The sequence below is a fragment of the Leucoraja erinacea genome, unplaced genomic scaffold (assembly GCF_028641065.1).
Source record: "Leucoraja erinacea ecotype New England unplaced genomic scaffold, Leri_hhj_1 Leri_755S, whole genome shotgun sequence".
Taxonomy (NCBI): domain Eukaryota; kingdom Metazoa; phylum Chordata; class Chondrichthyes; order Rajiformes; family Rajidae; genus Leucoraja; species Leucoraja erinaceus.
Window position 1 is genome coordinate 35,584 of NW_026576680.1, and position 15,976 is coordinate 51,559.

At 51.2% G+C, this 15,976-nt stretch overlaps 1 protein-coding gene across 1 annotated transcript; it reads right to left on the reverse strand.

Moving 5' to 3' along the window:
• Positions 1–3,336: 3,336 nt before the first annotated feature.
• Positions 3,337–14,922, reverse strand: LOC129694685 (zinc finger protein 239-like). The gene is made up of 2 exons (XM_055631419.1): positions 14,771–14,922; positions 3,337–6,034 (listed from the first exon to the last, which is right to left on the reverse strand). The coding sequence occupies exon 2, from the start codon at positions 5,908–5,910 to the stop codon at positions 5,038–5,040; it is 873 nt and encodes a 290-aa protein (XP_055487394.1). The 5' UTR covers positions 5,911–6,034; positions 14,771–14,922; the 3' UTR covers positions 3,337–5,037.
• Positions 14,923–15,976: the final 1,054 nt, after the last annotated feature.

Sequence of the window (15,976 nt, forward strand, 5' to 3'; positions counted from 1 at the left end):
CTTCCATTACATATTACAAAAAAACATGTTTATAATATGGCGGTGGGAAGAAATTGTCCCCTTTTCTCTCCTCCCCTCCCCTCACCCCCTCCTCTCTTCTCCCTTCCTCTGACCCCTCTACTCTCTCCATCTCCACCCCTCATCCATTCCCCGCATACCCTCCCCTCCCATCCTCTCTCCTCTCCTCCCTACCCCTCTTCTATCCTCTCCCCCCTCCTCCCCTTGCTCTCCTCTCCTCACCCTTCTCCTCTCCTCTCCTCTCCCCCCCTCCCCTCAAATCCAACACCAAAGATAATTGTAATATAGTGGAGATGAGATTGTTCTCTCCTCTCCCCTCGCCTCCCCTCATTCACTCATCTACTCCCCACATATCCTCTCTTCCCCTCTCCTCTCCTTCCTCCTCTTTGCTCCCACTCCTCTCCCCTCCTCTCTCCCCTCCCCGTCATCTCCTCTCCAGCTCTCCACCCGTTTTCCTCTTCACGCTTCTCCTCCCCTCTTCACACCTCCCCTCCCCTCTCCCCTACCCTCAAAACCAGCACCAATGATAACTGCAAAATGGATAGGTGAGAGATTCCCTCCTCTTCACTCCCCTCCCCTCTCCTCTTCACCCTTCCCCTCTTCTCTCCTCTCCTCCCTCCTCTCTGCTCCCCTCAATTTCCCGCTCCCCTTCATTTACACAGAGAATGGTGAATCTGTGGAATTCTCTGCCACAGAAGGTAGTTGAGGCCGCAGTTCATTGGCTATATTTAAGAGGGAGTTAGATGTGGCCCTTGTGGCTAAAGGGATCAGGGGATATGGAGAGAAGGCAGGGATGGGATACTGAGTTGGATGATCAGCCATGATCATATCGAATGGCGGTGCAGGCTCGAAGGGCCGAATGGCCTCCACTGCTGCACCTATGTTCTATGTTGCTATGCTTCATCTCCCCTCCTCTGTCCGTCTCTCCACTACTCCCCTCCTCTCTCCCCTCACAACTAGCAACAAAGATAATAACAAAATGGACTAGGTGAGAGATTGTCTCCCCTCCTCTATCCTCTCCTCTCTTCTCATCTCCTCCCCTCACATTTCCTCCACATACCCTCCTCTCTCCCCTCCTTTCCTCTCTCCTCATTTCCTTTCCTCCCCTTTCCTCTCCCTCTCCTCCCTGCTTCTCTTGTAAATCCTGGCCAAAATAGAGCCAAAATAGAGCAGAGGATTCATGCATTCAAAAGGCCTTTTAGCCATTTGTGTATAAGAAGCCACAGGCTGCTAGCTGGTGCCAGAAAGTCTAGGTCCCAGATCAGCAGCTCAGATAAGGAAGGTCCAAGGATCTTTGTAATTGTCAGTATGTATTGCATACAGTTTTGGTCTCCTAATCTGAGGAAAGACATTCTTGCCATATAGGGAGTACAGAGAAGATTCCAGACTGATTCCTGGGATGTCAGGACTTTCATATGAAGAAAGACTGGATAGACTTGGCTAGAATTTAGAAGATTGAGGGGGGATCTTATAGAAACTAACAAAATTCTTAAGGGGTTGGACATGCTAGATGCAGGAAGATTGTTCTTCTTGCTGTCTTGCAACATTATTTACATTCCCTTTGCAGCAATCCAATCAAATTCATGCATTTACAATACATTGGAGTGCCTCTCCAAGATTCTCATACATAGATGCATAGACAATAGGTGTAAGAGTAGAGGCCATTCAGCCCTTCGAGCCCAATGGCCAATTGGGATGATCAGCCATTCGATATGACCATGGCTGATCATCCAACTCAGTATCCTGTACCTGCCTTCTCTCCATACTCCCTGATCCATTTAGCCACAAGGGCCACATCTAACTCCCTCTTAAATACAGGCAATGAACTGACCTCAACTACCTTCTGTGGCAGAGAATTCTACAGATTTACCACTCTCTGTGTAAAAAATGATTTTCTCATCTCGGTCCTAAAAGACTTCCCTCTTATCCTTAAACTGTGACTCCTAGTTCTGGACTTCCCCAACATCGGGAATAATCTTCCTGCATCTAGCATGTCTAACCCCTTAAGCATTTTGTACGTTTCTATAAGATCCCCCCTCAATCTTCTGAATTCTAGCGTGTGCAAGCCGAATTCTAGCGTGTACAAGCCGATCCCTCCCCCTCCCCTCATCTATTCCCTTCATCTCTCTTTTCTTCCCCTCTCCTCCTCTGCTTCCTCTCCCAATCACCTCTCCTCTCCCCTCTCCTTTCCTCTTGCCCCATGCTCTACTCTTCTCCCCTCTCCTCTCTTCACTACCCTTCAATCCCATCATGTTCCTTCCTCTGCTCTCCTTTCTCCTCCTTTCCCCACAACTTCTCCCCTCTCCTATACACCCTCCCCTCCACTCCTCCCTTATCCCCCATCTCCTCTCGTCACCCCTTCCCTCTCCCCCCTTTATCCCTTCCACCCCCCTTTTCCTCTCCTCCCCACTCCTCTCCTCCTCTTTCCTTCCCTCTCTCCCTCTCTCTCCCCTCCCTTAGCTTGGGGAAGGTGACAACGAAACATACAAAGATAAAATGTAATCAGGACAGTTAAACTGGCCGGAGAGCTAGGATGGTGGAGGGATGGAGAGAGAGAGAGGGAAAACAAGGGTTACTTGAAGTTAGAGGTCAACATCATATAGTTGGGTTGTAAGATGTCCAAGCGAAATACGAGGTGCTGTAATATTTTCCTGTGATGACTTGCCTCGGTAACCTGTATCTGGCATCCAGCAGTCACAGGGCCATCCAGCTTTGAGGACAGCTACGAAGAGATATTCAACAGAGCATGCGACCGGATGGGGATACTGACAGCGCCTTCCACTTCTTCCAACATCTACTTGTCGTGCCCATCTGGCTACTCCTCCCAGGATGAGCTGCAGGGTAAGTGGAACGTTCATCATCTCACCCCCCACGTCCCTCATCCTGAACAGCTAACACAAAAAGGTCAGGGATCTTATAGAAATATATATAATTATAAATTGACTGGACAAGAAGATGCAGGAAAAATGTTCCCTATGTTGGGCGAGTCCAGAACCAGGGGCCACAGTCTTAGAATAAAGGGGACGTCATTTAAGACTGAGGTGAGAAAAAACTTTTACTCCCAGAGAGTTGTGAATTTATGGAATTCCCTGACACAGAGGGCAGTGGAGACCAAATCACTGGACGGATTTAAGAGAGTTGGATAGAGCTCTAGGGGTTTGTGGAGTCAAGGGATATGGGGAGAAGGCAGGTACGGGTTATTGATAGGGGACGATTAGCCAATATCACAATGAATGGCGGTGCTGGCTCGAAGGGCCGAATGGCCTCCTCCTGCACCTATTTTCAAAAGAAAACTAAAAAAACCATTAAAAAAGAAAATTACAGAATTATAATTTATTGACATATTAATCATTAACAAAAAGTAGCAGAATTATGAATGAACAGAATTATGAATAATGGGTCTAACACTATATCACACACACAAACTGTTCCCCTGCAACGCTGATTACACTGCGAGAGGGATTTACAAAGTCGAGTCGGGTTTTCTCAAATGGCTGAAGAAAAGGCTGATATTACACGTACTACACGTCAGCCCATTGGTTTTAACAGGAGTGCACTATCTTGCTCGCTATAGGATCTTTGAGCCACACTGTATGACTCTAACACGAAGTGCTAAATTTACTCAGCGGGTCAGGCAGCATTTGTGGAGAACATGGACAGGTGACATTTCACAGAGTGCTGGAGTAACTCAGTGGGTCAGGCAGCATCTGTGGAGAACATGGACAGGTGACATTTCAGGGTTGGGACCCTTCTTCAGACTGACACAATGTTAACAGATGAGGGGTGATCAGCAGAATTGACTGGGGCAAGAGAAAATAAGGAGATAAAATGGTGTGAGATAAGAAGAGAGGAATGTATATGTGCAGCTTTAAGGGACATTGGTCAGGTAGCATTTGGAGTATTGCATACAGTTCTGGTCACTCCATTACAGACCATCCTGGGCCTGATCACAGACAACACTGAGACGGCCTATAGAGAGGAGGTAAAGGCACTAAACAGCTGGTGCTAGGAAAATAACCCCTCTCTCTCTCAATGTCAGCAAAACTAAAGAGATGATCGTGGACTACAGAAGGCAGCAGGAGAGTGGACACCTCCCCATCCACATCTTCCTTCCAGCATTTTGTGTTCCAGCCATTTAGAACGGAGATGAGGAAATACCTTTTCACACAGAGTGGAATTCTCCGCCTCAGAAGGCAGTGGAGGCCAATTCTCTGGATGCTTAAAGATAGCACAGTCAGGAGATATGGTGAGAGGGCAGGAAAGGGATACTGATTGTGGACAATCAGCCATGATCAAAATAAATGGCAGCGCTGGCTCGAAGGGCTGAATGGCCTTCTGCACCTATTGTCTATTGACGGGCAGGGGAAGGGACGCTCACCGCCGGTGCTGCCACAGGCTGGACATGCGGGTGAAACCCTTGCCACCCAGTGCACTCAAAGGGTCTCTCTGGTGTGTATCCGCTGGTGCTCCCGCAGCCCATGTGCGTTCTTGAAACGCTCACCGCAGTGGGAGCAGCCACTTGCTGGCATGGGCCCGCCGGTGCTGCCGCAACCTCCGCGAGGTGTCAAACGACTCACCGCAGTACGGGCAGTCGCAGGGCTGGCCACTGGTGTGCATCCGCTGGTGAGACAGGGCATGGCTGGACATGGAAAAGTGCTCTCCACACACCGGGCTGGGGAAGGGACAATCGCCGGGGTGCACCTGCTGGTGGTACAGCAGGTTGCTGGACTGGGTGAAGCCTTTGCCGCAGTGGGTGCAGGTGAAGGGGCGCTCGCTGGTGTGGGTGTGCTGGTGCTTCAGCAGGTTGCTGGAGCAGGTGAAGCCCTTGCCGCAGTCACTGCAGTTGTAGGCCCGCTCCCTGGTGTGCAGGCGCCTGTGCACCTTCAGTTGCGTGCACGTCTTAAAGCCTTTGCCGTAATCGGAGCAGGTGAAGGGCCGCTTACCGCTGTGCACCCGCCGGTGCTCCCACAGCCCCGACAACTGGGCAAAGCTCTTGACGCAGATGGAGCAAACGTAGGGCTACTCGCCCGTGTGCACCCGCCGGTGCACCTGCAGCCCCGACAACTGGGCAAAGCTCTTGCCGCAGGTGGAGCAAACGTAGGGCTTCTCGCCCGTGTGCACTCGCTGGTGTATATTCAGTTCCCGCGCCGTTTTGAAGCTTTTGCCGCAGTCGGAGCATTCAAAGGGGCGTTCTTCCGTGTGCACGCTCTGGTGCCTCTGCAGCCCCGACGATTGGGTAAAGGTCTTGCCGCAGTCGGGGCATTGAAAGGGGCGTTCTCCCGTGTGCACCCGCCGGTGCACCTGCAGCCCAAACAACTTGGTAAAGCTCTTGCCGCAGTCGGGGCAGTCAAAGGGGCGTTCTCCCGTGTGCACCCACTGGTGCATCTGCAGCCCCGACAAATTGGTAAAGCTCTTGCCGCAGGTGGGGCAACTATAGGGCTTCTCGCCCGTGTGCATGCGCTGGTGCCCCTGCAGCACCGACAAATGGGTAAAGCTCCTGCCGCAGGTGGAGCAACCATAGGGCTTCTCGCCCGTGTGCACGCGCTGGTGCCCCTGCAGCCCCGACCAACCGGTAAACCTCTTGCCGCAGATGGAGCAGCCATAGGGCTTCTCCCCCGTGTGCACCCGCTGGTGTATCATCAGTTCCTGCGCCGTCTTGAATCTCTTGCTGCAGTCGGAGCATTCAAAGGGGCGTTCTCCCGTGTGCACCCGCTGGTGCACCTGCAGCCCCGACAATTGGATAAAAGTCTTGCCACATTCGGAGCAGTCAAAGGGACGTTCTCCCGTGTGCACCCGGCGGTGGTTGTCCAGATGGCTCGGGTACTGCCAGGCCTTGCCACACACGTCGCACTCATAACGCTTCTCCTTGTGCCCCGTCATGTGGTCCTCCATCGAAGCTCAGCCCCTCAAAGCTAAGTCCGCACACCGAGCAGATGGAAAGGGGGGAGGCTCACCGCCCACCCTCAATGGCCGCTTACGTCCCCTTCTCTCCGTCCACAGCAATGGCTCCTAAACCCTGCAGGAGGGGAACACAGAGGGTCAACAAGCTGGCAAACAGGACATTACTAACATAGAAACATCGAAAATAGGTGCAAGAGTAGGCCATTCGGCCCTTCGAGTCTGCACCGCCATTCAATATGATCATGGCTGATCATCCAACTCAGAATCCTGTACCTGCTTTCTCTCCATACCCCCTGATCCCTTTAGCCACAAGGGCCACATCTAACTTCCTCATGACTATAGCCAATGAACTGTGGCCTCAACTACATTCTGTGGCAGAGAATTCCAGAGATTCACCACTCTCTGTGTAAAAAATGTTTTTCTCATCTCAGTCCTAAAAGATTTCCCCTTTATCCTTAAACTGTGATCCCTTGTTCTGGACTTCCCCAACATCGGGAACAATCTTCCTGCATCTAGCCTGTCCAACCCCTTAAGAATTTTGTAAGTTTCTATAAGATTCCCCCTCAATCTTCTAAATTCTAGCGAGTACAAGCCAAGTCTATCCAGTCTTCCTTCATATGAAAGTCCTGACATCACAGGAATCAGTGAAGGGAACTTTCTCTGTACTCCCTCTATGGCAAGAATGTCCTTCCTCAGATTAGAAGACCAAAACTGTACGCAATACTCCAGTTGTGGTCTCGCCAAGACCATGTACAACTGCAGTGGAACCACCCTGCTCCTATACTCAAATCCTTTTGCTATGAATGCTAACATACCAGTCGCTTTCTTCACTGCCTGCTGCACCTGCATGCCTACTTTAAATGACTGGTGTAACATGACACCCAAGTCTCGTTGAATCTCCCCTTTTCCTAATCGGCCACCATTCAGGTAATAGTCTACTATCCTGTTTTTGCAACCAAAGTGGATAACCTCACATTTATCCACATTATACTGCATCTGCCATGCATTTGCCCACTCACCCAGCCTATCCAAGTCAGCCTCCTAGCATCCTCCTCACAGCTAACGCTGCCCCCTCCCCCGCTTCGTGTCATCCGCAAACTTGAAGATGTTGAATTCAATTCCCTCGTCCAAATCATTAGTATATATTGTAAATAGCTGGGGTCCCAGCACTGAGCCTTGCGGTACCCCACTAGTCACTGCCTGCCATTCTGAAAATGACCCGTTAACTTCTACTCTTTGCTTCCTGTCTGCCAGCCAGTTCTCTATCCACATCAATACTGAACGCCCAATACCGTGTGCTTTAAGTTTGTATACTGATCTCTTATGTGGGACCTTGTTGAAAGCCTTCTGAAAGTCCAGATATTACACATCCACTGGTTCTCCCTTATCCACTCAGATTCGTCAGACATGATTTACCTTTCATAAATCCATGCTGACTTTGTCCAATGATTTCACCACTTTCCAAATGTGCTGCTATTCCATCTTTAATAACTGACTCTAGCAGTTTCCCCACTACCGATGTTAGTGGTCTGTAATTCCCCGTTTTCTCTCTCCCTCCCTTTTTAAAAAGTGGGGTTACATTAGCTATTCTCCAAACCTCAGGAACTACTCCAGAATTTAAAGAGTTTTGAAAAATTATCACCAATACATCCACTATTTCTGGGGCTACTTCCTTAAGTACTCTGCGATGCAGCCTATCTGGCCCTGGGGGTTTATCGACCTTTAATCCATTCAAATTACCTAACACCACTTCCAGGCTAACCTGGATTTCACTCAGTTCCTCCATCTCATTTGACCCCCGGTCCCCTGCTATTTCCGGCAGATTATTTAAGTCTTCCTTAGTGAAGACAGAACCAAAGTAGTTATTCAATTGGTCTGCCATGTCCTTGTTCCCCATGATCAATTCACTTGTTTCTGACTGCAAGGGATCTACATTTGTTTTATCTAATCTTTTTCTCTTCACATATCTATAAAAACTTTTGCAGTCAATTTTTATGTTTTGATACTATCCCTGATTTCCCTTGTTATCCACGGATGCACTACCTTCCCTATTTATTCTTTTGCCGAACTGGGATGAACAATTGTTGCAGTTCATCCAAGCAGCCTTTAAATGCCTTCCATTGCATATCCACCGTCAACCCTTTAAGAATTAATTGCCAGTCTATCTTGGCCAATTCACGTCTCATACCCTCAAAGTTACCTTTCTTTCAAGTTCAGAACCCGTTTCTGAATTAATTATGTCACTCTCCATCCTAATGAAGAACTCAACCACATTGTGGTCACTCTTGCCCAAGGGGCCACGCACAACAAGACTGCTAACTAACCCTTCCTCATTACTCAATACCCAGTCTAGAATAGCCTGCTCTCTCGTTGGTTCCTCTTCATGTTGGTTTAGAAAACTATCCCGCATACATTCCAAGAAATCCTCTTCCTCAGCACCCCTGCCAATTTGATTCACCCAATCTATATGTAGATTGAAGTCACCCATTATAACCGTTTTACCTTTGACACGTGAACATTACTGGTGCTTGAAGGGTGGAAGGGTGGTGAGGAGGGGAGTGGGGTGAAGGTGGAGGGTGGGGGCAGGAGGAGAGGAATGGGGGAGATATGAGGGGGGAAGGAGGGGAGAGGTGGTGAGGAGGCAAGGGGGGGGGGGGAAGTGGGGTAGGGGGATGAGGACGGTGTGAGGGGAGGGGAAGAAGGGAGAGGGGTTATGAGGGGAGAGCAGGGGGAGAGGGAGTTGAGTGGAGGGGAGAGGGAGAAGTGGGGTGAGGAAGCAAGCGAGGAAGGGGGGGCTGCACGACCAGCACGCTGACGTTACCCCCAATCCGAGGGGGACTGCCGGCCACGCACCCTGCCATTGCACAGTCACGTGGGGGGCAGCATGCATCATGGGAAGAAGCTCACAGGACGCTGTTGAGTTGCTGCTGGATCTTCCCTGTCTCCTCCTGGGTGTCCCGTCCCTGTCCGGGTGTCCGGAATTGTCCGGGTTGGCCCTGAGCGGGGTGGTGGTAGCCCCGGGCTTGCAGCCGGCACGGGTAGGGGTGGAGGCACTGGCTCCAGCTCGGATCTACCCGTCCCACCGGGTTGGTCAGCAGCCCTGGACTGGTGGGGCACCGGCCCTGAGCGGTGGTGGCCCCGGAGTTGCAGCCAGCGGGGGGGGGGGATCCCTGGATCTGTTCTGCTCCAGCTCTCAGAGGGCCTATTCCTGGGCTGGCCGGGGACCTTCGGCTGCACCTCTCGCCTTGTCCAGTGGCTGTCGGCTGGCCACCTCGGTGCCAGCGGGAGCTGAGCGCCGGTCATCGGTGGGGAAGCACACTGGATGCTGCGGTGGCTCGGCGGGTCAGGCAACATTGGTATGCTAACCTTGGTATGCTAGCCTTTATAAATCAGAGCATTGAGTATAGAAGCTGGGATGTAATGTTAAAATTGTACAAGGCATTGGTGAGACCAAATCTGGAGTATGGTGTACAATTTTGGTCGCCCAATTATAGGAAGGATGTCAACAAAATAGAGAGAGTACAGAGGAGATTTACTAGAATGTTTCCTGGGTTTCAACAACTAAGTTACAGAGATAGGTTGAATAAGTTAGGTCTTTATTCTCTGGAGCGCAGAAGGTTAAGGGGGGACCTGATAGAGGTCTTTAAAATGATGAGAGGGATAGACAGAGTTGATGTGGACAAGCTTTTCCCTTTGAGAATAGGGAAGATTCAAACAAGAGGACATGACTTCAGAATTAAAGGACAGAAGTTTAGGGGTAATATGAGGGGGAACTTCTTTACGCAGAGAGTGGTGGCGGTGTGGAATGAGCTCCCAGTGGAAGTGGTGGAGGCAGGTTCATTGGTATCATTTAAAAATAAATTGGATAGGCATATGGATGAGAAGGGAATGGAGGGTTATGGTGCGAGTGCAGGCAGGTGGGACTAAGGGGAAAAAAATTGTTCGGCATGGACTTGTAGGGCCGAGATGGCCTGTTTCCGTGCTGTAATTGTTATATGGTTATATGGTTAACATCTCTGAAACATTAACCATTCCTTTTCTCCAGGGGACGCTGCCTGTCCCGCTGAGTTGTTGCAGCGTTTTGTGCCCCCCCGTTGATGGCTGGTGCTCGGCTTTCACCGGCGCCCGGGGGAGTTGGTCGGTGGCCTCTGGGTGGGGCGGTGAGTGCGGCTGGCGGTCCCCGGCTCGTCGGGGAATGGGATCCTCGGGAGTTGGAGCGGGGTTGGGCTGCGGTTGGCGCTTCTCCGTGCTGGTTGTGGGCCTGGGGACGTCGCTGCTCCGGGCCAGTATCCCATCGGTCCTGGGTCGCCCCAGATATCTCCGGCATCCCTCTGGGCATGGATGGGACACACGGGGGGGACGGAGATGGTCCAGTGACGGTTCGGCTGCGCTTGCGACGCTGGGAACCCAGGTTTGATCCTGGCTGCGGATGAGGTGCGGGTCTGTGTATGCGCAGCCACCGAGAATGTCTTTCCCCGTCACCCACTCGCATCTGCCCCCTCTCTCTCCCTGTTACACCTCGCTCTCCCACTAACTGGCAGCCCCGCTCCTCAGATTAAATATATTTTTACAAATAAATTATGAATAGGAATAGAAAATTAAGAAAGAGGCAGAGACAGTAAGCTGTGGGTAAGCTGGGAAAGGGAGGAGAAGGAGCGAGAAAGCAAGGACTACCTGAAATTGGAGAAGTCAATGTTCATACCGCTAGGGTGCAAACTACTCAAACAAAATATGAGGTGCTCCTCTAATTTACGGTGGAACTCACTCTGGCCATGGAGGAGGCCTAGGGAAGAAAGGTCGGATTCCGAATGTGAGGGGGAGTTGAAATGCTGACCCACCGGGAGCTCGGGCAGGTTATTGCGAACCGAGCGGAGGTGTTGTGCGAAGTGATCATCAAGCCTACGCTTGGTTTCACTGATGTAGAGCAGTTGACACCTAGAGCAGTGGATGCAATAGCTGAGGTTGGAGAAGGAGAGGGTGAACCTCTGCCTCACCTGGAAAGACAGATTGGGTCTTTGAAGTGTAGCATTTCCTGCGGTTGCAAGGGAATGTACCAGGTGAGGGGGTGGGAAGGGACAAATTGACCAGGGAGTTACGGAGGGAGCGGTCTCTGCGGAATGCCGAAAGGGGAGATGGGAAGATGTGGCCAGTGGTGGGATCCCGTTGGAGGTGGCGAAAATGCCAGAGGATTATCTGTTGTATATGACGACTGGTGGGGTGGAAGGTGAGGACAAGAGGGGCTCTGACCTTGTTTTACAAGTGGGGGGGGGGGGGATGGGGAATGAGAGCAGATGAGAGCTACGGGATATAGAGGAGACCCTGGTGAGAGCCTCATCTATAGTAGAAGAGGGGAATCCCCTTTCTCTAAAGAATGAGGACATCTCCGATGCCCTGGGTGCAGATGCGGCGTAGACGGAGGAATTGGGAGCAGGGCATAGAGCCCTTACAGGAAGTAGGGTCGGAAGAAGCGCAGTGCAGATAGCCATGAGAGTCAGTGGGTTTGTAGTAGAGAATTCTGAGGCAGAGAATTCCACAGATTTACAACTCTCTGTGTGAAAAAGTTTTTCTTCATCTCAGTCCTAAATGGCCTACCCCTTATTCTTAAACTGTGACCCCTGGTTGTGGGTTCCACCAACATCAGGGCCATGTTTTCGGCATCTACCCTGTCCAATCCTATAATAATGTTATATGTTTCTACAAGATCCCCTCTCTTCCTTCTAAATTCCAGCAAATGCAAGCCCAGTCGACCCATTTTTTAATTATATGTCAGTCCCGCCATCCCGGAAATTAACCTGTTTAAGTAAGACATGCAGATGCTGGAAAAAGCGAACGTAGACAAAAATGCAGGAAAAATTCAGCTTGTGAGGCAGCATCTATGGAGCGAAGGAATTCCTTCATACCAAAGATGCTGCCTCACTTGCTGAGTTTCTCCAGCATTTTTGTCTACCTGCGGGAATTAACCTTGTGAACCTACGTTTCACTCCCTCAATAGCATGACTGTACTTCCTCAAATTAGGAGACCAAACTTGCACAAAATACAAGTCTCATCAGGGCCCCGTACAACTGCAGTAGGACCTCCTTGCTCCTAAACTCAAATCCTCTCACAATGAAGGCCAGCATGCCATTAGCTTCCTTTACTGCCTGTTGTACATCCATGTGTAGTTTCAGTGACTGATGTACAGGGACACACAGATCTCGTTGCACCTCCCCTTCTCCTAATATTGGCTCATTAACATAGAAACGTAGAAAATAGGTGCAGGATTAGGCCATTCAATATGATCATGGCTGATCATCCAACTCAGTATCCTGTACCTGCTCTCCATACCCCCTGATCCTGATCCCTTTAGCCACAAGGGCCACATCTAACTCCCCTTTAAATATAGCCAATGAACTGGCAAGAGAATTCCACAGATTCACCACTCTCTGTGTAAAAAATGATTTTCTCATCAGTCCTAAAAGACTTCCCTCTCATCCTTAAACTGTGACCCCTTGTTTTGGACTTCCCCAACATCGGGAATAATCTTCCTGCATCTAGCCTGTCCAACCCCTTAAGAATTTTGTACGTTTCTATAAGATCCCCCCTCAATCTTCTAAATTCTAGCGTGTACAAGCCGAGTCGATCCAGTCTTTCTTCATATGAAAGTCCTGCAATCCTAGGAATCAGTCTGGCGAACCTTCTATGGCAAGAATGTCCTTCCTCAGAATAGGAGACCAAAACTGTACGCAATACTCCAGGTGTGGTACCACCAAGACCCTGTACAACTTCAGTATAACCTCCCTGCTCTTATACTCAAATCCTTTTGCTATGAATGCCAACATACCATTCACTTTCTTCACTGCCTACTGCACCTGCATGCCTACTTTCAATGACTGGTGTACCATGACACCCAGGTCTTGTTGCATCTCCCCTTTTCCTAATCGGCCACCATTCAGACAATAGTCTACTTTCTTGGTTTTGCCACCAAAGTGGATAACCTCACATTTATCCACATTATACTGCATCTGTCATATATTTGCCCACTCACCCAACCTATCCAAGTCACCTTGCAGCCTCCTAGCATCCTCCTCACAGCTAGCCCTGCCCCCCAGCTTCGTGTCATCCGCAAACTTGGAGATGTTGCATTCAATTCCCTCATCCAGATCATTAATATAGATTGTAAATAGCTGGGATCCCAGCACTGAGCCTTGCGGTACCCAAGTCACTGCCTGCCATTCTGAAAAGGACCCATTTACTCCTCTTTGCTTCCTGTCTGCCAGCCAGTTCTCTATCCACATCAATACTGAACCCCCAATACCGTGTGCTTTAAGTTTGCATACTAATCTCTTATGTGGGACCTTGTCGAAAGCCTTCTGAAAGTCCAGATATAACACATCCACTGGTTCTCCCTTATCCACTCTACTAATTACATCCTCGAAAAATTCTATAAGATTCGTCAGACATGATTTACCTTTCATAAATCCATGCTGACTTTGTCCAATGATTTCACCACTTTCCAAATGTGCTGCTATCCCATCTTTAATAACTGACCAGCATTTTCCCCACTACCGATGTTAGACTAACTGATCTGTAATTCCCTGTTTTCTCTCTCCCTCCCTTTTTAAAAAGTGGGGTTACATTAGCTACCCTCCAATCCTCAGGAATTACTCCAAAATCTAAAGACTTTTGAAAAATTATCACTAATGCATCCACTATTTCTGCGGCTACTTCCTTCAGTACTCTGGGATGCAACTTATCTGGGGGGATTTATCTGCCTTTAATCTATTCAATTTACCTAACACCACTTCCCGGCTTTCCTGGATTTCACTCAGTTCCTCCATCTTATTTAACCCCCAGTCCCTTGCTATATCCGGCAGATTATTTATGTCTTCCTTAGTGAAGATAGAACCAAAGTAGTTATTAATTGGTCTGCCATGTCCTTGTTCCCCATGATCAATTCACCTGTTTCTGACTGCAAGGGACCTAAATTTGTTTTAACTAATCTTTTCTTCTTCACATATCTATAAAAACTTTTGCAGTCAGTTTTTATGTTCCCTGCCAGTTTTCTTTCATAATCTATTTTCCCTTTCCTAATTAAGCCCTTTGTCCTCCTCTGCTGGACTCTGAATTTTCCCAGTCCCCTGGTAGGCTGCTTTTTCTGGCTAATTTGTATACTTCCGCGTATGCTTCAGGGGATATGGGGAGAAGGCAGGAGAATGGTGTTAGGAGGAAGAAATAGATCACCCATGGCAGAGTAGACTTGATGGGCCGAATGGCCTAATTCTGCTCCTATCACTTTTGACCTTATACAGGGAGAAACCTTGTCTCCGCACTTGAGTCACACAAGTCTTACACTCAATGTTATTCTCTTCATCCCATATCCGTACACTGTGGACGGATCGATTGTGAGCACGTGTTGTCTTTCTGCTGACTGGTTAGCAACAACAACAAAGCTTTTCAAGAAGGGTTTCGGCCCGAAACGTTGCCTATTTCCTTCGCTCCATAGATGCTGCTGCACCCGCTGAGTTTCTCCAGCTTTTTTGTGTAAGCTTTTCACTCAACCTCGGTTCACGTGAAAATAAAATAAACTCAACTCCCCTCCCGCCGCCAGGTGGCGCTGCAGATAGAGGGACAAACACGGACTCCCGCCAGCAGGTGGCGCTGCACTCGGAGGACCATAGACGCTATACTCGGAGGACCAGAGGGCGCCCAGACCTCCTCTCCTTCCTCACTCACATCCACCCGCTCCTCACCGCCCGCCCGCCCGCCTCGGGCTACCGGCTCCTCGAGTCGCCGGCCGCAGGATGGCGCTGGGGAAGGGAGGAGCGGGTGGTGAAAGGACGCGGCGGCGGCGTCGGCGGCGGCTGTTCTTACCTGAGCTCCCGACCGGCGTTGAGCGGGGCCTCGGCCGCCTCCTCCTTCCCAAAGATCCTATAGCGGAGCAGACCTTTGCTCCTTCCTCCCGTCGTTCGCGGCAACGCATCATCCCGCCTCACGTGACCGGCCACCAGGTCCCGCCCCTTCCACTGACTGGTAGCGCCCGCGGCCAATGGGAGACAGCCCCGCCCCCTCATAACCCCCGACCAATCAGTCGCGTCTCCGCCTCCGGTGACCGCGTCCTATTGGTCGAGCCGTAGCCCCGCCCCTCAGACAGTAAATCGCAGCCGCCTCCTCACACGTGACCCTGTGTGATATTCAGTTGCAGCAAAATAGACCACGCCTACAAAACCCTATGGGCTGACGTGTAGTACGGATCACAATGTCACGGAACGTCACGTCCGCCATTTTAGGAATAAGACCCCGATCTCCGTTCTGCCCAAAGATTATAGAGTAGCTCTAGGATCTTTGGTTCTGCCTCTCACAGTTTAATCCAAAGATCTTAGAGCAGAGCAAGATGGGTTACTCTCACGCAAACGTGTTGTCCGCTCATGGGCGGATTCATGGGGGATTATAGCGGCCATTTTAGCAACCAGTCCCCGCCATCTTGTTCCGCCATCTTGCTTCCGGCCAAAGATCTTTGTTTCCGCAGCGGGGAGAGGGAGTGTGGGGCCCGGGGAGAGGGAGTGTGGGGCCCGGGGAGAGGGAGTGTGGGGCCCGGGGAGAGGGAGTGTGGGGCCCGTGTAGAGGGAGTGTGCGGCCCGGGGAGAGGGGGTATGAGGCCCGGGGAGTGTGGGGCCCGGGGAGAGGGAGTGTGGGCCCGGGGAGGGAGAGTGTGGGGCCCGGGGAGGGAGCGTGGGGGGCCGGGGGGGAGAGGGTGTGGGGCCCGGGGAGGGGGTGTGGGGCCCGGGGGAGGGGGGGGAGAGGGCGTGTGGGGCCGGGGAGAGGGGGGTGTGGGGGCCCGGGGAGAGGGGCCGGGGAGGGGGTGTGGGGCCCGGGGAGAGAGAGTGAGGGGCCGGGGGAGAGGGAGGGCGGGGCGCGGGGAGAGGGAGGTGTGGGGCCCGGGGAGAGGGGGTGTGGGGCCCGGGGAGAGGGAGTGTGTGGGGCCCGGGGAGAGGGAGTGTGGGGCCCGGGGAGAGGGGGGTGTGGGGCCCGGGGAGAGGGGGGTGTGGGGCCCGGGGAGAGGGGGTGTGGGGCCCGGGA